The 26485-nt window shown below is 36.6% G+C and overlaps 5 protein-coding genes across 5 annotated transcripts; 4 read left to right on the forward strand and 1 right to left on the reverse strand.

Moving 5' to 3' along the window:
* Window positions 1–78: 78 nt before the first annotated feature.
* Window positions 79–1067, reverse strand: CTAM01_12182 (carbonyl reductase; the record flags this gene model as incomplete). Its single annotated transcript, XM_060528189.1, has 3 exons — window positions 79–584; window positions 646–945; window positions 1007–1067. The coding sequence occupies 3 exons, from the start codon at window positions 1065–1067 to the stop codon at window positions 79–81; spliced, it is 867 nt and encodes a 288-aa protein (XP_060377208.1).
* An 893-nt stretch (window positions 1068–1960) lies between these two features.
* Window positions 1961–3541, forward strand: CTAM01_12183 (uncharacterized protein; the record flags this gene model as incomplete). Its single annotated transcript, XM_060528190.1, has 3 exons — window positions 1961–2487; window positions 2557–2794; window positions 2849–3541. 3 exons carry the CDS (start codon window positions 1961–1963, stop codon window positions 3539–3541), a joined length of 1458 nt encoding a protein of 485 aa, XP_060377209.1.
* A 786-nt stretch (window positions 3542–4327) lies between these two features.
* On the forward strand, window positions 4328–6239 carry CTAM01_12184 (amidase; the record flags this gene model as incomplete). Its single annotated transcript, XM_060528191.1, has 3 exons — window positions 4328–4629; window positions 4719–5216; window positions 5273–6239. The coding sequence occupies 3 exons, from the start codon at window positions 4328–4330 to the stop codon at window positions 6237–6239; spliced, it is 1767 nt and encodes a 588-aa protein (XP_060377210.1).
* Window positions 6240–8609: 2370 nt separating this feature from the next.
* CTAM01_12185 (GMC oxidoreductase) lies at window positions 8610–10824 on the forward strand (the record flags this gene model as incomplete). Its single annotated transcript, XM_060528192.1, has 5 exons — window positions 8610–9128; window positions 9195–9780; window positions 9860–9958; window positions 10039–10718; window positions 10795–10824. The coding sequence occupies 5 exons, from the start codon at window positions 8610–8612 to the stop codon at window positions 10822–10824; spliced, it is 1914 nt and encodes a 637-aa protein (XP_060377211.1).
* A 1238-nt stretch (window positions 10825–12062) lies between these two features.
* On the forward strand, window positions 12063–15094 carry CTAM01_12186 (uncharacterized protein; the record flags this gene model as incomplete). Its single annotated transcript, XM_060528193.1, has 2 exons — window positions 12063–12597; window positions 12669–15094. 2 exons carry the CDS (start codon window positions 12063–12065, stop codon window positions 15092–15094), a joined length of 2961 nt encoding a protein of 986 aa, XP_060377212.1.
* Window positions 15095–26485: the final 11391 nt, after the last annotated feature.

Consider the following 26485-nt stretch of genomic DNA (forward strand, 5'->3'; position numbering starts at 1 on the left):
TTTCATTTTTGCCATTGTCAACTAGCCCTGCGTCTTCCTCGTCATATTGCTCATTTTGGGCATGTTCCGCCCAGACGATCACCACCTGGCGACCTTCTCATCAGACCAGTACTCTCCAGTCTTGCCACCAATGTCCGCAATCGCCAGATGCACGGGTGTCTGCGCACCCTCATCAGGCGTCTTTGTGCCGCCGCCTCGCGTCATATCCGTGACCACGTACCCGGGATGGCACGAGTTGACGAGCAGCTTGCTTCCCTTGTCCTGCAACTCCTTGGCCATGGCCTTGGTCATGCCAATCTCGCCAGCTTTAGAGACCGCGTACGCGGCGCTGGGCCAACCTTGCTTCTCGTGCGTGCCCTTGTCGACCGCGGCGGTGAAGTCTTCCATTAGCTTGGTGACGTCCGACACGGACTGCGCGTCAAGGAAGCGCTGCTTGATGTCTGGCGAGTACTTGCTTAGGGACCCTGATACCGATGCCACGTTGACGATGCGCCCGTCTGGCTTCATAACCGGGATCCAGGCGCGTGTCGCTTCCAGTGTACCGTAGTAGTTGCATGCCAGAGTGTTCTTCACCACGTTTGAGTCTTGTGCACGGAGAGTTAGCTTCTATGTTGAACCATCGCAGCACTTGATGATCGCGCTTACCAAACCCTTGCATGGCAATACCAGCGTTGTTGATGATGAAATCAACGCCATCGGGATGTTCCTTTTTCAGAAATGATGCGAGGTTCGAGATGCTGGATGAATCTGAGATGTCAAGCTGGTGGTACTTGATGTCCGCCGCGCCACCGTGGGTAGACAGGACCTTGGCCTGCTTGAGATCCGCGTCGCCTTGAATCTTGCTGAGTGCTTGCTCACCGCGAGACTTGTCGCGCGCAGTTAGATAGATGAGCAGCGAGCCATTGTTTAGATGGGAATTGGGATATTGCAGCGCGAGCTGTCGGACTGGTGAGAGAGTAAGAAGTTAGTTGAAGTGACGCGATTCTGGGGTGGGATGAGATCCTACCGACTGCAAATCCGATGCCCTTGTTGGCACCGGTCACCACACCAACTCGGGAGTATGTCATGACGTTTCTCGTAAAGGGGACTCTTTACATACAAATTTGGAAGAATCAAGGTCAAAAGAAGGGGATTTGCTCAAGAAAGCTGATCACATTGGCACGAACTGTTTACTGATCCATGACATCACTAAGTTGACACTCGACTGTGCATTAGTCATCGCGTAGCGCACTGAAGTTCTCTCTTCTTCCAGGTCTCAGCCGGCGACACTACGGTCACCTACGGCATGTACAGGCCCCAGTGGGCCCGAACCCGAACCCGAACGCCTCGGCCGGGACGCGGAGAAGTGGAGTGACACCGGTCCCGCGCCGTTCGGCCCGGGGGTGCAAGTACGATGTGCATCGCACCGCTGATGGCTGCCATTCTAACCCCCTTTACCACTTCACCGCCGACTCGAAGAAGTACCCTGCGTCGAGTTAGTGCGTCCAGGTTGGCGGCCCACAGTCGAGACGGAGGTTTTCACCAGTCACGACACCGAAATATGCACTCGGGTGCGCAGCCTATTTCCAAGAGTAGCTATGATGTGATTGATGCAGCATGAGAGGGTGCTTCACGTGCAGGTTGCATTATGAATGAAAGGTGCGATTGGCATGTTGAAGCACAGCATGCAGCGAGATAGAGAGCCCATCGCTCCGCCCAAGGGTGGCTTTTGGAGAGGCAAGCCTCACTTTCCCTTCTGCCGATGACCTCCTACAGCATGAAATGCTATGCAGAAGGCCACGTGCGGGGGTTGCTGTTCGAGCCTACATTCACCCCGGGGCGATTCGCTCTCGAGGATATTAGAGCGCTATTGCTCCTGCTTTTTCTTCACGTCTGGGGAGATTGTGAGTTACGTGGCCATAAATTCAATCAACACAGCGCCTACATCTTTTCTGCCCTTGAGATTTGCAACTCAATTGAAATGGCCGAGATCCTTGGAATAGTTGCTAGCGTCGCAGCTCTTATACAGCTTGCTCATTATGGTGAAAAGTTCGCAAAGGCTTTGTTCAACTTCTCGAAACAGAATAGCTCTCCGCGGAAAGAAGTTGATCGATGTGCCTCCCAAGCACAAGACTTCTCGGATTGTATCAATATGACTCATTTCACTCTCGAACGACACTTCGCAAATTACACCAAGTCTCCTCTTCTTCAATATCTTTCATCCCAAGGGATACTCGATCGGATACTGAATCGATCGGAATTGATAGAATGGCGGCTCGATAAAGCAACCATACGAGTCCGATCACTTCTTGGGGGCGGAAACGCCGTTTTCAACTTTTTCAAGTGGTGGTATCAGAAGGACAGTATCCTAGATCTATTTCCAGAGATGGATTCTGTAAAGATCAGTCTTCAGCTGCTTGTGTCCGCCACTCAACTCGAGGTTCTCGACATGGAATGCAAAGCTTCACTCTGGGATACTGAGAAATTCATCTCGAATGAGAAACACATGTACGTTCTCACAAACATGGGGACCTCACCCGGAGTCATCGACTCAGTTCTGAACTCACTCTAAGCTAGTAATCACCTGAAAAAAGTCATTAGAGGTAATTTGAAAACACTGAAAAGACTAGAGGCCCAAATTGAAAGAGCCAACCCACTCATGCCAACGGATACCTTCACACATCAGACACAGTCCAACAGCTCTCTCTACGAGATTATGTTACCCTTAGGAAGAAGTATGGTGAAAACTGGGAGTATCCCGAAGCCCAAGTTCGTCTCATCAGCGTCGTCAGAGTCATCTACCAGGACCAAGGAGGTAATTTCTCACATCCAAAATAACCTTTTCCGAAGACTAATGGCGAGGCCACAGACCTACAAATCTTCATCGTCGGGCAATTCCATGCCATCAGTATCTTCAGCTCCTTCACGTGGAGCAAGCTCCCAAACGGAGGCACGCCATTATGATCACGAGGCCCTGTACAAGTTCGAACGCCGCTTGCAACATGAGAGACTTTCACGCAAACAGTCATCGTCGGCGAAGACTACGACATCATCGACAACAGGCCAACCAGCTACTAAACGTCATGTCGACCATGGGAGCGGTGCAAATTCGAACATCCAGGAAGTAAAATCCGTCCAGGCATCGCAAAGTCAACGCCAACAGCTTGAACCCCTTCACGAGAGAGTAATCTTAGTGGACACTGCCAACCTTGATAGGTCGATTGTTCACTCTCATGTATTGCACAAGGGTAAACTTACTGACAAAATCTTGACTGGCGTCGTTCATACTACACTTGATGTCAGCGTCATCTCAATTCTAGAAGCCAAGACACTTGGTATAAACGTGGATTCGTGTGAAGACGACAAGAAAATTGGATTCAAATTTGACCAAGGGAAAATTCAGACATGTATCGGCATGGTATCTATAACCATTGACCACAACCCTTCCCGTGGTTCTCAATCGCTAATCACACGCCATAAATTCTACGTTCTGGAGAACTGTCACCCCCGACTTATATTTGGAAAAGACATTTGGGAGATTGAGGAGACGTCGAAGCAATAAAAATGGATGATGTCTAGACAAGTATACGAAGGTTATTGTCACGGCCACCTTGTATTTGCTTTGTTTTATTTGGTTACATGTAGTTTTCAAAATATGTCGACTGGTCAAACTAAATGCTTGAAACTCACCGTTTCATCACTGCATTTCAAGGAGCCAGGTGAAAGAAATGAAGGTTCACGTCAATCCTGACACGGTGACACATTCGGGTCCCGTTACTTGATATAGAAGCGGCAGTGAACATGGCTCTGTTTCCGTTTGCATTGCGTGTAACTTCTAAGTCCTTCATCGACTTGAAATTGACACCTCACTCCAACAACTAAGTAATCATCTTAGGGTAGTGACAGGAACGGAGGCTCACCCAGCGACATGGCTCAAAACATTTGTTTACTATAGCACCTCATAATTACTGACCGAGTCATCCCGGAATCCCTGTTCAATCCCCGCAAGACTAGTCGCACCTAGGCTTGCTTTTGCGCACCGCAACTCTCCTATCATCTCCTATCAGTATCTCAGCCCCCAAGAAGATGCAGCCAACCATTGACAACACCTGCGCCCCGCCGCAATCTGGCAAACCCGGATCGGCATCTCGGGGCGGGGCAGAGTTGCACATAGTACGTCAGCTTATCAGCTGAGATGTGAGGCTTTAAAAGCTGCAACAGGGCACACCGACTCTGTGGCTATGTGTGCCTGGCCACTGTCTCATGTCTCCAGCCGGTCTTCTGCCTGTCCAGCCCGTGGCTTGCATTCTGCATCTCGCTTAAGGAAGCACAGTAATCAGCGACCGAGATGTACAAGACGCAACTTTGGGTTGCCATTGTGGCGGGTATTGAGATCTCTTTGGCTAGCTGCAAGCTTAGCACCTCTCAAAGCTGGCCTGGAAACTCGTCGACAACCGTACCTTCGGTGTTCCCGCTGCTTGAAGATGTGGGATCTGCATACCTGTTCCCGATGCCGCTCTGTGGAACTTTTAAGTTGGAAGAGGCGACAATTGACGAGATGCAAGTAGCATTGACTGCTGGCACACTCACTTCTCAGCAGCTAGTTGGGTGTTATATCCAACGAACCTACCAGACGCAGGAGTACATTCAGTAAGTAGACTACTCTAGCTGGCATGTTGGAGTTGCAAAGTAGATGGTTCATCACAACATAAGTGGATGCACACTAACGCGCCAGACAGCTCTATTTTGCAAATCAATCCAGATGTCTTCCAGCTAGCTGTCAAGATGGACTTGGAACGCAAAGCCGGAAAGATACGGGGGCCACTACACGGCATTCCATTCACCGTCAAGGACAACATCGCCTCCAAGGACAATATGGAGACGACAGCAGGCAGCTTTGCGCTTTTGGGCAGCATCGTCCCCCGAGACGCTCACGTGGTCAAGCGCCTTCGCGAAGCCGGCGCTATCTTGTTGGGCAAGGCCGCTCTGAGTGAGTGGGCCGATATGCGTAGCAACAACTATTCTGAGGGGTTCTCGGCTCGAGGCGGTCAATGCAGAAGCCCGTATAACTTCACACTCAATCCGGGCGGTAGTAGCACGGGAAGCGCTGTTGGCGTCGCGGCGAATGCCATTGCTTTCTCGCTGGGCACGGAGACAGATGGTAGTGTCATTAACCCCGCCGAGCGAAACGCCATTGTAGGATTCAAGCCTACAGTTGGTCTGACTTCAAGGGCAGGGTATGGACCATGTCTCTGGAATCTGATTTTCCGAAGCTTCGCTAATTCGGAGATAGGGTCATTCCTGAGAGCGAGCATCAAGATTCTGTCGGAACCTTCGGCCGCACAGTCAGAGATGCTATTTACGCTTTTGATGCAATCTATGGCATTGATGAGCGAGACAACTACACCCTGGCTCAGGAAGGCAGGACGCCTGAAGGGGGTTACACTCAATTCCTATCTACAAAGGAGATCCTAAAAGGCGCCACCTTCGGACTTCCCTGGAATAGTTTCTGGGCTCTCGCAGACGATGAACAGAGGGAGTCTCTAGAGCAATTACTCAAGCTCATTACCTCAGCTGGGGCAACGATAATCAACAACACTGAAATCACTGACTATGAGACCATCGTTAGCCCGGATGGTTGGGACTGGGATTATGGCACATCAAGAGGCTACCCGAATGAGTCCGAGTACACGGTTGTTAAAGTTGACTTTTACAACAACATCAACACCTACCTTTCGGAACTGGAAAACACCGATATCAAGACTTTCGAAGATATCATTGCATTCAACTATGACAATGACGGGACCGAGGGCGGTCATCCTTGGCCACTTGGGACGGCCGCGTTTTACTCTGGCCAAGACGGGTTTTTGGCATCTCTCGAGTCGAAAGGTATCAAGGATGAGATCTATCTTCAAGCTGTCGAGTTCTCCCAGCAGTCAACGCGGAGTGGTATCAATGATGCCCTCACCTCTTCTAATGGGACGAAATTGGCTGGTCTCCTAGTCCCTCCTGACGTCGGCCAGACGTATCAAATTGCTGCCCAGGCGGGATACCCCATGATAACTCTCCCGGCCGGTGTTCGCTCTAGCACTGGAATGGGTTTCGGCTTGGCCATAATGCAAACAGCGTATGGAGAAGCGGAGTTGGTTAAGTGGGGAAGTGCAATCGAGGATTTGCAGTTGACGACAGAGGGAAATCCGTACAAGAGGACTTTGCCTAATTGGTACGAGTACCTCACACGAAATGTGCCAGTCTTCTGATGAAAGAAGACATTTCTGAGTCCAAATTCTCGAGCACTGTACTTACTCAGCAACTTGAAGATGTATCGTCCTGCGTACGCTTTCCGCCTGCATGCAGGGTGATTCATGCCTAAATGAACCGAGTAAGGGTTTATAAATAAGCTGAGATGTGACTAAGAGTTAGGGTATGAATTGGGTGGTCTATTTAGCTAGGGAAACACAACCCGGCGCGTTGATATTCTGTGCTAATTCCAAATTCTTCTTGGGCATACCAAATCATCGGAGCCGGGTCGGTTCCGGACATTCAGAATGCAGCGATTGCGACAAATTGTTACCTTACCTTACCTGGCGGTGCATTGTGTAAATGTGAGCAGACCTGATATCGCACTTTGGGAGTACCCTCCCCTTGAATGAGGAAATCACATTTTGCCAAGTCTAGGATCTGGGGCCAACTTGCCGGGTGGGATGAAATCATGCGCTAACATCCTCCGTTGCTGGCCGAGAAGTTGCATCAGGTTTATGATGGAGCCCATATTAGCTTGTTCCACGAGTCTGCTCTGCGCGAAGGGACTGAAAAGCGTCATCAAGCCAAACACAAAATACTTCAAGACGCCAGGCCATCCCAGACCGGTTCCGGAGTCCGCATGTTCCGCGACTCGAGGTGCATCATAAGCCCGAGCCGTTCATCCCAGGTCCCAGGCTTGGCGACCCACGATTTTTAGTGAAAGACAACAGTGTAGTTTTAACTTTACTCGCGGATAGCGAGGGGGGAAAAGCATTCAGAAATGGATGTACCGTATGCAAGAGCCCAACTTCACCCAGGCCAACTACGCCTCGACACTTGAATCAGCTCCCCATCTTACTATGATTGAAGTGTATGCTTCGGCGTCAGTTTTAACATGGCGTATGATGAGCCAATAACTTGAAAGAGCTGCAGCGTTTTGACGGAAAATGAAATGTTGGATCTGTGTTTCCATGCTTAGTTGAATATTTTCCATCATAATTAGCAGCAAGCCAGAAATAAACGCCCCCCTTTCACCAACGATTTAAGCGGTCAACATCCATGTAGTTTCGACTCAGCATCCGTCAATATTCGTACATGGGTGTAAGTTGTGACCTAGACCAAATATCCAGTCTCCTAGGATCTCGGACTTTGTGTCGACAGCACCGCCTGCCACATCCAGAACTCTATCGTCTGATCCTTGGGATGGTGTGTTAGCCGAAGTGCAACCCCTGCCAAGTGTGTGGCCGTATTCCGACGATCATCTTGGCTTAAGCAACTCAAATTTTATGTGAAGCGCACATCGAGCTCGCTACCGGCTATGGGGATAGCCAAGAACCAAGTCTATGTGGTTCTATGCTACCTACCTGTTCTGGTCACAAGATCGCGCGTGCCAAGCATGTCAGCAACGGCCATAGCGGACGTAAGGCTGTGTTGGAAGGGGTCGCACTCTGTTCTTCTTGACGAAGGTTTGGATTCTCGCCGAAGATTAACCTCTTTCGCGTAAGGTAATTCTCGGAGAAATAGGCTGGGAAGGGAGTTTTGATGACTAAAAACTCAAATTTATTGACATGGCTCCGCCGCCAAGACATACCCGACAACGAAGAAGGATCTGATAAGATGGGCCGGCGGGACTCCCGCGCGCTTGAGAGAATTCTCGACAACAGCGGGGCGACTACAAGGCAGTGAACAGAGAGACTTGACTCCGTCGGTTGTTTGTGAGTGGAGAGCGTAACGCAAACAGAGTTTATGACGCAGAAAAAGGAAGTTGACCAGAAAAGAGGTTGCTCAGGACTCGGGAGTCGGGATATTCCCACTTATTCTCTTCTTTGAAATTATAATTTACCTTAAACAGCCTTGTCATGTGGTCATCATCAGCTGCAGAAAAGAGGCTCGGAACCTCACTTTGACAGTCTCCGAAGGTCAAATTAGGCTAAGATCCCGTTGGTACTTACAGTGCCGTCGCACATAGAGTTGTACAGAACCAACAGCATATGGCTCGCTAATGGATCATGGCCTCCGCAATTCCGTCAACTCGACTCTGTATCCTGTTCAGTTGGTGGTCCAACAGCACCGCCGCACGACTTGGCAGCTTGGCGACTGATCCATCTGGCGGGCCCATCCCCGAGCCTGCCCCTGCATATGTTGACCTTCCGAATCAGAAGTCTGATATGACATGCATTTGTGAGATATACTGTAAGCGTATTCACGGCTCTGGAATGCTTCCGGGCGAGCGCCAAGTGCTTTGCCCTGGACACAAGGAGAGTTGTGTATAAGTAAAACGATTGATCATACCTCATCGTTGGAGTTTGTATGGGTCTCTCAGCAGCCTTCACTCTCTTTTACATAAATAGTATTCTGCGAGTCGGCAGAGACGCTTATTGTTCACCATGCCGTTCTTTCATCAACCCAAGCCCCGGTGGCTGACAATCGCATCCGCGGTTCTCCTCGGAGCCAGCTGTGTCACTGACGCCTCTGTGATTCCACGCCAAATCAACTCATCTCAGTTGCTGAACAGCTACGATTATGTCATTGTCGGTGGCGGAACTGCAGGCTTGACTGTCGCAGACCGTCTGACAGAGGACCCTGAGACCAAAGTCTTGGTTCTCGAGGCTGCAGACTGGGGCAACATGTCCGAGAACCTCAAGGTTTCCTTCCTCACTCGAACTGGAGCTTTCACCGACCTCCTCTGGCCTGGACTCCAGTCTGTACCCCAGCCCGGTCTGAACGGAAGGACAGGCAATGTCTTCATTGCTAAGCAGGTCGGAGGTGGTGCGTCGGTGAACGCCATGATGAACATGCGTGGCTCGGCTGAGGACTACGACCGTTGGGCCAGCCTTTTCGGATCCGAGGCTCAGCAGGGAACTGCCGACTGGAGCTGGGACGGTATCTTGCCATACTTCAAGAAGGTAAGAGAGGGAACCTAAAGCAAAAACCTCATTGTCGCGACTTCAATCTGACCGTCATTATAACAGGGCCTTCACTTCACTGAGCCGCCTCCCGAGCTGACTGACAACTTTGACAGCGTCAAGTTTGACGCCTCCTACTGGGGAGACTCGTCAGAGATCTATGCCGGATGGCCGCGGTTCTATTACCCTGGTGTTAAGCCCCTAGTTGAGGCTTTCAAGGAGATCGATGGAGTGGAGTTCCCGGCTGACAGCGGTGCCGGAAAGCCCGGTGTCTTTTGGTTTCCCACGCTCATGGATCCCCGTACCGTCACCCGTTCCTACGCTGGTACCGGTCACTATCTGAACGTCAATGCCACTCGTCCTAACTACCATCTTTTGCTCAACACCCAGGCCCGCAAGTTGATTCTTGACGACCAGCTATCCGTTACCGGAGTTGAGTTCCCGTCCGGAAACAAAAGCTTTGTCACTGTCACTGCAAAGAAAGAGGTTCTCCTCGCTGCTGGCGCCATCCACACTCCTCAGCTGCTGCAGCTTAGCGGCATTGGTCCCAAGAGCCTTCTCGAAGCTGGTGGCATAGATGTTCTTGTCGATCTCCCTGGCGTCGGCCAGAACTTCCAAGACCACAGCAGTCTCTCTACCATGAACATTACTCGTAAGTGACGAGACATTTTATGGACGCGATGAACCGGACCTTCAGTCGACGTAGAATACAAAAACTAACCCGTCTATAGTCTCTAAGCTTACTGAGATCCACCCTAACCCGAACGACTTAGTTGAGGGGAATGACTTCAAGACTTGGGCCGACGAGGTGTGGGCAGCCAATAAGACCGGTTAGTAGTTCTCCAAGCCAGAGTTATCTCAACCACATTTGCCTGGCTCTGACTGATTCATTATGATTTCCGTGGGACAGGCCCCTATTCAATTGCACTGACTAACTTGGCCGGCTGGCTCCCTTTCACCGCCGTGTCCGACCGGGCTGAGGAGCTCGCTACCAAGTTGGAGCAACAAGACTATGCCAGTCTCCTGCCGACGGATGCTGCGTCCACAGTCGTCGCTGGCTTCGAGGCGCAGATGAAGATCCTGGCCGCTCAGATGCGATCCAAGGACACGGCATTCACCCGCATGCAGCTCATTGCAGACCATGGATCTCAGGGCCCTGTCGCAATGCAGTCCTTCAGCCGTGGCACCATCAACATCAACACTACCGACCCGTGGAACACTGAGCCTGTGATTGACTATCGCGCCCTGTCCAACCCTCTCGAGGCCGATTTCTTCGTCGAGTCGATCAAGTTCCTTCGCCGCTACAACTTCAACACCTCCCTAGCCACGCAATTTGATCCGGTCGAGTACGCCCCCGGTCCTGATGTCACGTCGGACGAGGATCTCAAGGCTTACATTGCCGGCGCCATGTCACCAACTGACTACCACCCCGTGGGTACCGCATCTATGATGCCACTCAACCTGGGCGGTGTTGTCGACCAGACATTGCGGGTATACGGAGTGAAAAACCTGAGAGTCGTTGATGCTAGTGTCATGCCCATGGTTCCCAGCGCCAACACCTGCCAGCCTACTTATGCTCTTGCCGAGAAGGTGAGTCTGCTCCTCTTGCTTTTCTGTTTCTATAGCCCCGATGCTCCATTTAACTGACACAATTTCCTATCAACAGGCAGCAGAAATCATCAAGCAGGGCGTCTGAGCTGGCCTAAGTGATTAATATACGCAAACACATCCGTTTCTTTCGTCTTACTTGTACATGACACAAAAGTGGACGTTTACAGTAGAGTACCATGGTCTAGTTCTACGATATCAAGATATGAAGTACTGCATTACTATTGATTCAATTGACGTCTAAGTGAGGATAACAGTAACTATCCCGGTAGCTGTGGCAGGATACCATCCGGACTCAGGACAACCATCTTTACATGTCCCTCCTCATTAGCTCCAGATCTAACTTGTCAGTATAAGAATATAATAGAGACGGGCTCCGATCAACCCATCATAAACTGCTTCTATAGCATCATACAGCATTGGGTAATGCACATACTTTATATCTAGTCGACTGACATGTTATTGAAGTTACCCGTAGCGGATGATGTGTCATTACATCGGTTGAACTTCGGCGCAAATAGGGACATGAGATGTGCCAGGGATAGCTTTCAGCAGTCTCAATTGAGAAACATGATTCAATGAAGATATTGTCATTCACCTGCTGATACCATAGTCAGATCGTCCATCATGATTTTGTTGGGTCGAGACGCGCCATGAGATCACGCTGGAACCAGCCAATCGGAATCACCCTGGATCACATGAAAAGCCTCTTTGTCAGTGCCAATTCGTTCGGGACTCTGCATGCTGCCCCTACTAAGGCAACGGATCCTAGGAAGTGAATTGATGTCAGCCGAGGATCTACGCTATGCTCGCGCTGTACCCAAACCAAGATTAGATACCATTCAGTATGCCCATCATCTTTAGGCAGCAAAAGTTCGTGGAACAAGTATTGGCATTGTGGGTTCGACCGCGCCACGACGCCGTTCATCTTGTCCGATGCTGCGGGCCGCCAATGTGTGGATCTCCAACCACAATGATGGATTGGTTTCACTCATTTCCCATGGTACAAGGCGCGGCACTCGTAGGTGGAGCGTCAGCAATTGGTCTGCAGCTTCGCCTCGTCCGAGTTTCCCTAGCTAGGTAATACTAAGTATTTTTTGCGTGGGCTCGTCCCTTGTGAGCTGTGTGCTGTGAGCCAGAAGGATCACGCTAAAATCTGATGGGAAAATGAATTATTGCTTCCTGTTTTGGTACCATGTCTGCCTGCCAAGAGACAACGAAAACACCTTCAAGAATGAAAAAGCTGCAACTCCGCAATAATCGCGAAATTTGGGATCGGGTAATGAACTCTCAGCAGAGAGTAGAGACAAGACTTCCATTGCCAACATGAGCCGCAAGACTTTCGGCCTCGACGCCTCGGATTTACCACAGGACCCATACTATCCCCAAACAGACCCAACAGGCCCTAGTTTCCTTGATACAGAAGGATGTCTCTGTGCTTTACAGGTGACACCTGCCGGCGGAGCCCCAGAACCAGCTTGGCAATGCATCGGAGACCAAAGCAAGGGAAGTATCTACACAATCAGAACCGGCAGATGGTTCAACACACTCAATGGGACCGGAAATGCCAATGGGCCCATTTATGATGCTTCAAGTCCGCCGGATATCGAAAAGCCCAAAAGATGGCTCTCTGGAGCGTTGCGAGACTCGCCGGGCAACGACGGGCTCAGTGTGTACGACAGCGCTTGCACTGGCAAGAATAATACCAGATTCTCGACCTCGTTCTACGAAGCAACGGCACAGATCATTGCAGGCCAGCAGCCATATAGTGCTGCGCCGTGCTACAGACAAGGGGCGGTTCCGATAGAGATTCAGACTGTGGACAGTTGGCAGGCTACTGGGTGCAGCCCGGGTTTTCTATGTGAGTATAAGTCTCAAAAAAACCTTGCAAGTGTGCGTTTGAAGGATAAGTGTTTGCTAACTCAGGTCTAGGTGAGAACAATACCGTCAATTCAATACCTCAGTACTGTCCACCGCTGGACGCATGTCAAATGGCAAGATTAGCATCATTCACCTGCAATTTTGGCGGCAAGAACGCTGGCATGGGCCCTTTTGAGCCGGTAGTTTGTCAAGCTGGAAACTACTGCCCAGAAGAGAATAACGGCAAGGTTTCTATCGTCTGTCCAGCTGGCTCATATTGCCAGCCTGGAGCCGCAACCCCAACACCATGTTCGGTTGGCAGCCGTTGCCCGGCAGGTTCTTCCTACGAGCTGTTTCTCATCCCTCTCGCCATCTTGATCATTATCGATGTTCTGATGATCGCCGGCATGGTTATTTACCGATTCCGAAAGCGCCTTCGCGATCATCAATCAAATAAGAGCCGGAGTCCAACTTTGAAGCGCGGCATGAGCAGCATGAAAGCTCAGATCACGGGCTACAGGGCACTTTCGGAAGATACAGACCGCGAGATGCTCCCAATGAGCGCTACCTATATTCCCAACCGGACCGACTCCTATGGAGGAGGATTTCAAGCCGCCCTTAACCTCGATTCCGAAGACTCAGTCAATGTACGGCCAACGAGCGAGATGCTCAATCCTCAGCTGATGGCGTTTGTCTCCTCGATGAGGCGTGCGACTGATGCAACCAATCTTGGTCTCTCCTTCAGCTACTCTGACCTCAGTTTCCACCCTAAGAAGAGCTCCAAGATGATTCTTCAAAACGTTACGGGATCCATCGACCGGGGCACTTTGACGGCTGTCATGGGCGGATCCGGTGCCGGTAAGTCAACGTTTGTCAACGTACTCATGGGTAAGACCAAGAACACCGGAGGCATAGTAGCTGTGAACAGCAGTCCAGACAAGTTGAAGCGGTACAAGAAGGTGATTGGTTATGTACCTCAAGACGACATCGTGCTGCCGGAGCTCACGGTATACGAAAACATTGTCCATAGCGCAAAGATCCGCTTGCCTCAGACTTGGTCAACGGCTGACATTGAGTCTCATGTCGATTCTGTCATTGACTGCTTGGAACTCTCCCACGTACGCAACTCCTTAGTCGGTTCAGTCGCTGTACCTGTCATTAGTGGTGGGCAACGCAAACGTGTCAGTATCGGTATGGAACTGGCTTCTGCACCAATGGCGATCTTCCTGGACGAGCCGACGAGCGGTCTCGATGCAACTGCAGCTTCATCTTTAATGCGGACTTTGAAGGCAGTTGCGCGGCTGGGAATCACCGTAATCGTCATCATCCATCAACCACGAACCGAAATTTTTGAGAATTTCGATAACCTCATTCTCCTCGGCAATGGCCAGACTATCTACGAAGGTCCCCAAGCTGAAGTGCAGGACTATTTCGAGGGGCTCGGCTTCGGGTTCCCAAAGCACAGTAATCACGGCGACGTGGTCACCGATATTATTACGGGGAACGGTCGCGATTACAAGCAAATCGGGGAGATTTCCAAAGACTCGCTCATTTCAGAGTGGTCAGATCACCGCCAGTCTCTCGCGCACAAGGAACGTCACGCTTCCTCCATCATGAGCAACAACGGCATCTACGCCGCTATCAAACATCGCGGTGCACCGTTGTACAGACAGGCATGGCTCTGCCTCCGCCGGGCCATGCTTCAGCAGTACCGCACCAAAGCAGCTTTTTGGGCTGAGATGGGTCTCGCGGCGCTCGCTGGATTTCTCCTGGGCCTTGCCGAGCACTCGAAAAAGGGCATCTTGTTTACTGGCACTTTCAAAGAGCCGTACTCGATCTTGTCAACTGCTGTAGACTTCAAGTCCGCCCCTGAACTTGCTCTATTGGTCTCCATTGCTGTGGGTCTAGTGTCTGGTGCACCTGGCGTGAAGACTTTCTCAGAAGAACTGCTCGTGCATCGGAGGGAGGCCGAAGCGGGACACAACAGACTAGCATATTTTCTTGCCAAGGTCGTCTCGGTCCTTCCCCGTATGCTCTTTGGATGTCTCCATTTCACAACATTCTTGTTCATTCTCACGGTACCGGTGATCAACTGGGGGCTTGCTTTCCTCACGAACTTCTTCTACTTTTACTGCATTTACGGGCTGGCCAGTATCGTCAGCATGCTTGTCCGGCGAGAAGATGCCCCCCTGTTTGCGACAATGATTAGTCTTATCGTTGCAATCTTGTCTGGTGCTGCTCCTCCACTAGCTAAAGTCAAGGAGTGGCACTTGGAATGGCTTTGGCGCGCTTCACCCGGTGTCTGGTTAGCAGAGATCTACTTTGGCCAGCTAGTCTCGCCTTTTGGGTACTTGTATGATGTCGAGTCTGCTGCAGCGGCGACTGGCTTCCATTTGAATTGGTTATGGCGTAACATGGGAGTTTTGGTTAGTATTGGAACTATCTACAGAGTGGTTGCATTCCTTGCGATGATTTTCGGGCAAAGCCGGCGTAGATAGATTGGTATATAGACCTGTTTAATCCAAGAGTACGGAGACTAATGGTCTTTATCACGAGTTATAGCACGTAGTAATAAGTATACGGAGTATAATAAAAGTAGCTTAATATATTAAAATAGAAATAGATAAAAAGAAAAGGTTTATATATATAATATTTAAAATAGATACGTAATTTAGTATATAATAAGTACTTTATAAAATATAGTTTTTATCCTTATTATATAATATACCCCCTAATTACGATTATTAAGGAGCTATTATACTTAAAATAAAACTTCTAAATACTTTTATAAAGGCCCGATTTAATTAAATATAAATAAAAAAAAATAAGTATAAAGAATATGCGTTTTTTAAACTATATTTATTATAAATATATTTTTTTATTTAAAATAAATAAAATTTTAATTTAAAATAGTATATATTTTACTATCTTTAATATATAAATTACTAAGGGCGAGGCTACTTAGCTACTTCGTATATATTTAAATTTTTATAGCGTCGCTTAGTTATTTTTTTTTTTTTAACTTTTTTATAATTACTATATATATTTTTATTTATTATACATATATACTTACGTTATTAAATTATTTATTAATTTTATTTAAATATAAATATTTAATATATTTAGAAATAATAATAAGTTTTATATAATTTTTATAATACTTTTTATATATATATTATATAATTTATTAAGAGTTTAAATAAGTAATAATATTAACGAGCCCTTTTAAGTTATTACCCCCCCTATAACTTCTTATTTACTTATTAAAGCTTAGTTATTAAGCTCTCTTTCCCTAGTTAAGAAAATATTAAGATTATTAATTAAGATATTAAGAATTTTATTAAGTTTAAGGCTCTTATTAATAATTATAATAAGGGTAATAATAAAATAAATAATAATAATAAGAGCTTTAAAAAGCTTTTACTTATCCCCCCCTTAGAGTTTAAAAATAAAAATAAAATTAATTTAAATAATAAGCCCTTTAAAAAGGGTATATTATATATTATAATTTTAAAAATTCGTATTTAATAATATTTTAAGGTTTAAAAAACGTAAAACTAGCTTTTTTTTAAAAAAGTAATAAAAAGTAAAAAAGAATACTAAGAAACTAAAGTACTCTTTATAATAAGTATAGTTTTTTTTATTATTTTAAGCTTATTTAATATATACTTAGTTTTTAAAAAACTTAAAAAAGTAGTTCTTAAAAAACGGTTAGTATAGTATATACTTTATTTTTAAATAGCTCTTTAGTTTATTAACTTTAAGAATAGTAATTATTATTTTATAAAAAGTAATAGTTAGTATATGTACTATTTTAATAACTATTTAGCTAAGGGGTATATTAATATATTAATTATTTTATAATTAATAATTTAGGCCCTTACTAAGGCTATTATAAGTAGTACTTCTTTTTTTATAAATATATTATCCTTTTTTATTATTAAAAAGCGCATTCTTAATTATAATTTTAATAAAATATTAATAAGCTCCGCGCTATTATTTATTATATAAAAAATAATAAAAAGATATACGAGAATTATATTAAGTTTTATATAAAGAACTTCTTTTTTATATACCCCTTATTCCTTTTTTTAAATACGCTTATATTATTAATTATACTTATTATAATTATTTATAACTAGCCTCTTATTATATAAGAATTAATAGAGAGGTATATAGAATTAATATAGAGGTATATACTTTATAATAATATGCGTATTTACTATTATAATTAGTTTAAGAAAATAGTACTTTTTTATAAAAATAATAAGGGTAACTATATTAATATAGCTATTCTTATTATCCTCTTTAATTAAAGCTCTAGTTTAAGATTTTTAAAAATAAAAATACTATTATAACCTACGTACTTTTTTAAAACTATTATATTACTTATTTAAGATTTATAAATTTTAAATAAGTTAATAATTTAAGCTTTTATAAATTTCAAATAAATAAGGCTTTTTTTTACTATATATTTAAAATATATAAAGAGTAAATTATAATAATATTTACTTAATTATTTTTTTTAATATAGTTATAATAATTTATTATTATTATAAACTACTTTTTATTAGCTTTATTTTTTTTTAAATACTAAGTTATATCAGCTATTTATTTATATAATTCCCCATTATTTTCCCTTTATTAAAAACGCTAAACTAGCTCTTTATTTATTATTAAAATAAGCTTAATATTTAGCTTTAACTTAGCTAACTTATCTTTTTTATAAACTTAACTAGCGTTAACTTATTTTTATTTTTAAATAAGTAGCCTCGCTTCTTATTATTAATATTTTAATTATTATAAGTAGTACGGGCTTAATTAGCTAACTAGCCTTTTTTAAGTAATATTAGTTGTAATAAAATAAGCTATATTTTATTTTTTAACTTATTATAAAAGGACGTAATAATCTTAAAATTAAGGATCTAATAATATAAATTTAAAAAAGACGTTTTTTAAAAATATTACTAAAAATATATTTTTTATTTATTAAAAATAGCTAAATTTAATATTTTATAGTAGATCTTATAGTAATATAGGATACTTAGTTTAATTAAAATAATATAGTTTAAATTATAAGATCTAAGGGGGGCTAGGAATAGCTTTATATTAAATAATATTATTTTTTTTATAAACCGGCCTTACGTTTTAATTAAAATAAAATATTTTAAAAAAAGTATTATTTAAAATTTATTTAAGTATTTAAAGCGAGTACTTATATATTTTTAATTTATAAATACCTCGTCTTTTATATAAACTTAGTAAAAGTATAGTTCTTAATTATTAATTATATTTTATATAATATTAATAAGCTAATATAAATAACTAAAACTATTTAAAAAATAGCCCTTAATATTATTATTATTTAACTTAGTACTAGAAATAATACGAATATTAAAGTTTTAGTATTTTTAAATAAAGTAACGGGCCTATTATACTCTTAAAAATAAGTATATTATATAGAAGTACTAAAAGATTAGGTATTAGTTATTAAACTTTTTATAAAGCTTAGTCTAGGCTTTTTTAAAAATATACTCTATTTTAATAAAAATAATAAGCTTTTATATAATTAATACCCCGTAATAAGTATACGGAATAGCTTAATTTATTATTATATTAATATAAGCGCGGTTTTTATTACTAAGCTTAGCTATTATTTACGTAATTAACTAATAATTATTATTATTAAACTTATTATTATTATTATTATAACTAGGGTCCTTAATTTATTTCTATTTAGCTTTAAATATAATATTAAAATTAATATAATAAATATAGAATTATTACTAAACTTTAAGAAACTGCTTATTAAGTATAGTTTTTACTTACTTATTATAGTTAATAATAATAATAAAAAACTAGCGGATTAAGTATTATTTAATTAATTAATAAATACTTATTAAGAAGAACTAAAACTTTTTTAGTTTTTTATTATTAATAAAACTAAATACTATATTATAAATAAACTTAAAATAGGTTTACTTAATAACTTAAAAGAGAGGGAGTTTAAAATAATTAGTATTATATATATTATTAAAGCTAATTATTTTAAAGAACTATTTTTATATTTAAAAATAATAAAGAAAAGTCTAAATAAGCTTAACTAAGTAATTAGGCTTATTAACTACTTATTTAATAATATATAGGATCCCTCGTTTATTAAATAGCTTAATTAACGCTACTATTAATAAATATTTATTTAATTTTTCTTAGTTAATATAGGCTTTAGTATTATAAATATCTTACTAAGTAAATAAGGCTTTTAGGAATTATTCTTAAATAATAGTACGTATATTACGTACCTAAATCTTAACTCGTTAATTTATAATTTTAATAATATCCTTAACTAGCTAAGTAAGCTTATAATAAGAAGGGTATATAAATACTCCGAAGCTAGGGCTATAGTTATATTAACTATACTAAGGGTTTAAGTAATAATATAATAGCTACTTACCCTCCTCTTATACTTTTATAATTACTTATTATTAATAGTTATATTTTTAAAACTTATACTATTTAATATTTATATTTTTTAAAAAACTAGGCTTATTAAATTAATTATATTAAAATAAATATTATATAAGCCGACTTATTTAAAATATATTTTTATATTATTTTATAATACTAAACTTATTAGCTTTAGTAAAAGTATTAAGTTAATTAAAAAGAGTATTTATTATTAATTTTAGGTTACTAAAAATTAGTAAATTTAGGGTTTTATTTAAAAAAGGAGAGGAGGATTTATTATTTTAAGTACGATAAGAAGTTATAGTTTAAAAAGATAATAAATTTAAAAAAGGGTTTTATTATAAAAGTAAATAAAGTAATAGGTTCGTTTAAGAACTTTACGTTTCTTATTATAAATAGCTTTATTTATATTATTAAATAACGTTAGTTATTAACTTTTTATTAATCTTAATAACTTATATAATAAGCTAAAGAATATTATTAAATTATTTTATAGTAAGCTAAGTAAGTTATTAAAATTTATTAAAAAAAGAGAGGGAGTAAGCTTTAGTAATATTTAAAAAAGGGTAATATACTAAGTAGTTTATATCTTTTTTAAAAAACGGTATATAAAATAAAATATAAGCTATTTAAATCTTTTATTAAAAAGAGGAGAATTGTATATTAATAAGAATTAGGGAATAATAAAAAGCTAAAGAGTATTAGTTTTATTGAAGAATTTATAATTAAAATAGAGGGTTAGTTCTATTTTAATATATTAGTATAAATAGTAAAATAGTAATTATATTTTTTATAATAGCTTAGGTAATAGGTCGTTTATTAAGTTATTATATATATAGGGATTACTAATTTTATAAAACTAGTTAATACTAAGATAGTTACTATTTAAAATAAGAGATAATAATATATTATTATTATTAGAGCGTTTATATTTTATAAAACGGGTTAGATTTGTTAAGCTATTAATTAGAGCTTAGTAACGCGGGTTCGGTATATAAATTACTAAAAAAGCTATTTTATAGTATATTAATTACGAGGTTTATAAGGCCGTAGTAAAAAGGACCTATTTAAATTTTAAAAATCTAAGCTAGGGCGACTTTAAAAATATTAATAGGAAATTAATATACTAGTATACTTCTAGATTAGTGCGGCTTTAATAAAAAGGGGACGTAAGATATATTAATAAGAGCTTCGTAATAAAGCTCTTTTAAAGTATATTCGTATTATAAAAATAAATAAATACTTTAAAAAAATATAGTAAAATCTAAATATATTAATAATTAAAACTTTAGCTAATTATAGTAGCGGATACGCATGCTGCTATAAAGTATATACCTCTATATTAATTCTATATGCCTCTTTATTAATTCCCTATTATATTACTTATTCTTATATTTTAAATTATTAACTTAATAATCGTTTTACTTTCTACGCTCTTTATTACCCTTATTATTCTTAGTTTTATAAATTTTAAAATATATAAAGCGCAGTTCTTAATACATATACTTACTTTTTTTATTAATAATATTATAATTTTAGTAATCGTATATTTTATAAACTAAGAGTTTAAATAATAAGTATAAGCCCGGGTTTTATTTTTATATACATATACTTTATAAAATAAGGTTATTTTAAGAGTTTAAGTTTTTAAATTAAGAAAAGTTTTATTTTATTTATTTTAAACCTCTAGGCCGTATTTTAAGTTCTATTGATTATCTATTTTTAAATATTAAGTTTTCCTAAGTATAGCCTAAATTAATTATTGTTAACTATTTTAGCTATTTATAATAACCTTTTGCGTATTATAGAGGTTAAGAAGTATATAAAAATATTCGAATTTAGCTTATAAAAGGTTTTTAATAAGTCTATTTATTAATATTTTTTCAATTAATATATAAATAACTTCGAAGTTACTTTTGGTATATTCTTATTTTACTTATATATTTTATATATTAATATAATAAAATTAAATAGCTATTCTTTTCCTTTCCCCTATGACGAGTTAAATTATTTATTAATTATTATAGTTAACTAATTATACTTTTTTTAAGTTAAGGGTAATATTTTTAAAAAAGCACTTTAAAGCTATAGTCTTTTTTATAGTTCTTTTAAAATAAAAAAGCTTAGTTTTAATAGTTAACGTCGTAACTATTACTTAGTATATTAATTTTTATTAAATTAGGCTACTAAAAAGGAATATTATATATCTTTAAAATAATCGTTATATTATTTTATTATTTATGAAGTTAGTATTTTTAATTAAAAATAATAATTACGTACTTAGTATATTATTATAATAAAGTATAAAATATTTTATTATATAGTAGTTTTTTTCTAGCTTTATAGGCATAAAAGATCGACCTTAATAAGATTACGTTTTTAAAAAAAATTATATAATATAGTATATTTTTTAATTATATAATACGCGTAATATATCCTAAGTACGCGCTTAATATAATATAGTAATTTTAATATAAAAACCGCTATGTAATTTGAAATAAGTAAGCTACCCTATTACTTATTAATAATAAGCTAAGTAATATATTTATATAGCGGTACCGGTTAGAAAGGTTAATAATAGAGGTCGGCCGTAATAATTAGCTGTAATAATTAGCTATAATAATTAAAAGTAGCCTTTTTTAACCGTAGAGGTTCTAAACTTTAATAATAACGTAGAGGTTTTTAGAAAAAGGGCTAAATAGGCTAATATTTACTACTTAGAGCTCGTAAAAATTCTTTTTATCCTTATCGCTTTTAATATTACCTAAAGCTACTCTCTATTTAAACTAAATAAATTTACTAAATAAATCTATTAAATAAACTTATTAATATATAAACTATTACTCTTTTAGTATATAGTTAGTAATTAGTAAGCTAAAAATGCCCGTTAATAAGTCTACCCTTCTTAAACTAGGTACCCTTAGCTAGCTTAATATTATAATTATCGTAACTAATATAAGTATACTTAAGAAATAGTAAAGTACTTTTTAATAATATAAAATCTAGCTAAGTAATAGTACGAACGCTATAAATAGCCGGGCTAATATAAATATTAAGATTTAATATATTAATATTAATTTAAAAATTATACTTTATAGAGTTAAAAATCCCTTTAATATAGGCTATATTATAGATATAAAGGAATATATAAAGGGCCCCCTAATTTTTAATAAAAAGGAGTATATAATATAGGATTTAGCTACTTATATAGGTTAGTATTAAGAGGTCTTATATGCGTTAGAGTGGGTATAGCTCGCCCTCTAGATAGTTAGAACTTAGAGGACTTTACGTAGGGGAAGGTCGGGAGCTATTAATAAAAAGAAGATAACGGTCAAGTTAGTTAACTATTTTAATTAGTAGTTAGGTATAGAGCGTAATATACTTAGTTTTCTTTAATACGTAATATACGGTACGGCCCTAGCGGATTACTCTATCGGGGGGAAAATATTTTATTACATAAAGATATTAAATATAATAATTAATTATTTTAATATAAGTTATACTTAAGTTAGTTAGGAATTATAATAATTATAAATAAGTAAAAGTAATATTTAATTTAATTATTATAGCTATATAAAATATATTTTTAACTTTTTCTTTAATAATTTTTTATTTCCTTTTTTATTACTTACCCCTTATTTAGTTTAAACTCGTTTTAAAAAAGAGGGGTAGCTAAATTTAATAAATTTATAAAGTTAAAACGCTTAGTAACTCGCTTAATATATACGTTATAAATAAAATAAACTTTATAAATAGTACGGTTTTATAAAATTTATATTCTAAAAAAAGTAATTAATTAGTCTATTTTTTTTAAAATTAATATATTTTTTTATATTATTAACGATCCCCTAAGCTACTTTTTAATTATTTTAATAATATAAAATAATAAAATTATTAATATAAAATATCAATATTACTTTCTTATTTATAGTGTAGTAAATATAAATCTCTTCGTAACTATATATTATATTTATATTATAAAATATAGAAATAAAAGTTTAGAACTAAAATATTAATAAGTTTTAAAAGCTATATAGAGCGCATTAGAGTTTTTTTATTTTATTAATAACCTTATATCCCTTTAAGAGTTTAATAATTATTAATTTTCTATTTTTAAAAAGCGCGTTAAGGAATATATTAATAATATTATATTAATTAGTTTTAAAGTCGAATTAAGTAACTATTACTATTATAAGCCTAAAGGCCTTTATAACGAGCGTCGAAGTATACGTATGTTATAAAAATTTAAGTAATTATATATCCCCCCTTATATATATATATACTTTTATTTTATAAACCTCGTTATTAATATTATATTTATAAGTATATACTTAATTTAATAAAAATAAGATCCTTTATTTAAGATTACGGTCGACTTTTTCTTATATATTAATATCCCTTAGCTTTTTTATTTTTATATTTATAATATCCCTAAGTAGTTTTTATAATTATTATAAAAAGTATTTAATATTATTAAACTTTTTTAATAAGTTTTAAAAGTTAATTTTAATAAATTATAATTTTTAAACTCCTCCGGAGCGTTCTAAGTAGGTCTTATAAACTACTCTTTTTATTATTTAATAAAATATTATATTTTTTATAGCTTTTTATTAATTAAGTATAAAAATAAAAAAAAAGTAGTCTTAATAATAGTTATAATAATAGCCGTTTTTTATATTTAAATATAAGAGCGTTATAAAAATATTATTATTAAAGTATTATAAAGGTTTGCGGGCCCGGTTTAAATATCTAAGACTTAATAAAGTTTTACTTAGTATTTAATAAGGTAGTTCTTATAAGCTCTATTTTTATATAATAATAGAGGTTTATTATAAGGGTTTTTTATTAACGTCGATTTTAATATTAAAAATTACTTTTTCATAATTAGTACTTTATTTACTACGTACTTTAGTATTTTATTAAAAGCCGTTAAGAATTCAAAGCTTAAGAACTTTTATAATATATATAAATATTTATAAAAAGGATTAAAAACTATATAGAGCTATTTATAACTTAGTTACTATATTCTTTTTTTTACCCTTATCCCTAAGCTTATATAAGGGGGTTATTTTAAAAATTAGTAATAATAATAAGATTATATTAGCCTCTTTAGCCTTATTAACTATATTTTAAAGTATATTTATTAATTACTTAATATTTTAAATAATTAAAAATCTAATAATAATACTATTTTTAATTATAAAATCATTTTAAATACTAGTATTTCCGAAGTTTAAATTTACTTCTCTAAGTACTCGAATTAACTTATTATTAATATTAAAAAGTTCTTATATTTTTTAAATTATTAAATTTATTTACTTATTTATAATAGTTTATTCTTCGTATACGGGATTATAAAAAGCTTTTTTATTAAATTTAATATTTTTCGTAATAAATACCTACTTAAGTATAAGTATTTAGACTCTATATAAGTTATACGTTTTTAATATTTATCTAATTAAGTATTTTATATACTTATAGGGAAGTATTTTAAACTCTTTTTAATATATACCCTTCTTATAATCTTTAAAAAAAAAGTATACTTAGTAATTATATATATATAAAAATTACTAAGGTATAAGGTTATTAATTTAAAATCCTATACTTAATAACCTATTTATTACTAGCGTTAATACTACTTTTACTAATTAATTTTTATTATAATAAGCAAATCTTTTTTATTAACCTCTCGTAAGGTAATATTATAAATAAAAATTATTATTAATACTATTTTATTTTATAAATTTATAAAGAGGTTTATAAAAAGATATATTTTATAAACTTTAGTAATTACGAGTTAACTTACTTTTTTTATATTATTTACGGGTTTTTTTATAGGAATTAATAAGGACGTATAACGAATTAATACGGACGTATAGCTCTTAGGGATATATAATATTCTTTACTTCTAATTAGTTTAAAAAAATAGTACCTCTTTATAAAAGTAATAAGGGTAACTATATTAATATAGCTATTCTTATTATTCTCTTTAATCTAAGCTCTAATTTAAGATTTTTAAAAATAAGAATATTACTATAACTTACGTACTCGTTTAGAACTACTATATTACCTATTTAAGATTTATAAATTTTAAATAAATTAATAATCTAAGCTTTTATAAATTTTAAATAAATAAGGCTTTTTTTTATTATATATTTAAAATATATAAAGAGTAAATTATAATAACGTCTACTTAATTACCTCTTTTAATATAGTTATAATAATTTATTATTATTATAAATTACTTTTTACTAGCTCTATTTTTTTTAAATACTAAACTATATTAGCCGTTTATTTATATAATTCTTTATTATCCTCTCCCTATTAAAAACGCTAAACTAGCTCTTTATTTATTATTAAAATAAGCTTAATATCTAGTTTTAACTTAGCTAACTTATTTTTTTTATAAGCTTAGTTAGCGTTAACTTATTTTTATATTTAAGTAAGCGGCCTTATTTTTTATTATTTATACTTTAGTTATTATAAATAGTACGAGCTTAACTAGCTAACTAACCTTTTTTAAATAATATTAGTTATAATAAAATAGGCTATATTTTATTCTTTAGCTTATTACAGAGGGATATAATAATTTTAAAATTAAGGATTTAATAATATAGATTTAAAAAAGATATTTTTTAAAAATGTTATTAAGGGTATATTTTTTATTTATTAAAAATAATTAAATTTAATATTTTAAAATAGATTTTATAGTAATATAAGATACTTAGTTTAATTAAAATAGTATAGTTTAGATTATAAAATTTAGAAAGGTTTAAAAATAGCCTCTTATTAAATAGTATTATTTTTTTTATAAACCGGTTTTATATTTTAATTAAAATAAAATATTTTAAAAAAAGTATTATTTAAAGTTTATTTAGATACTTAAAGCGAGTATTTATATATTCTTAGCTTATAAGTACTTTATTTTTTATATAAGCTTAGTAAAAGCGTAGCTCTTAATTACTCATTATATTTTATATAACGTTAATAAGCTAATATAAATAACTAAAATTATTTAAAAAATAACCCTTAATATTATTATTACTTAACTTAGTACTAGAGGTAATACGAGTACTAAAGTTTTAATATTTTTAAATAAAATAATAAGCTTATTATATTTTTAAAAATAAGTATATTATATAGAAATATTAAAGGATTAGGCATTAGTTATTAAACTTTTTATAAAGCTTAGTCTAGGTTTTTTTTAAAAATATACTCCGTTTTAGTAAAAATAATAAGCTTTTATATAATTAATACTTTATAATAAGTATATAAAATAGCTTAATTTATTATTATATTAATATAAGCGCGGTTTTTATTATTAAGCTCGGTTATTATTTATATAATTAATTAATAATTATTATTATTAGATTTATTATTATTATTATTATAATTAAGGTTTTTAATTTATTTTTATTTAG

Source organism: Colletotrichum tamarilloi, assembly GCF_030869305.1.
Source record: "Colletotrichum tamarilloi strain Tom-12 chromosome Unknown Scaffold_72.1, whole genome shotgun sequence".
Classification (NCBI taxonomy): Eukaryota; Fungi; Ascomycota; class Sordariomycetes; order Glomerellales; family Glomerellaceae; genus Colletotrichum; species Colletotrichum tamarilloi.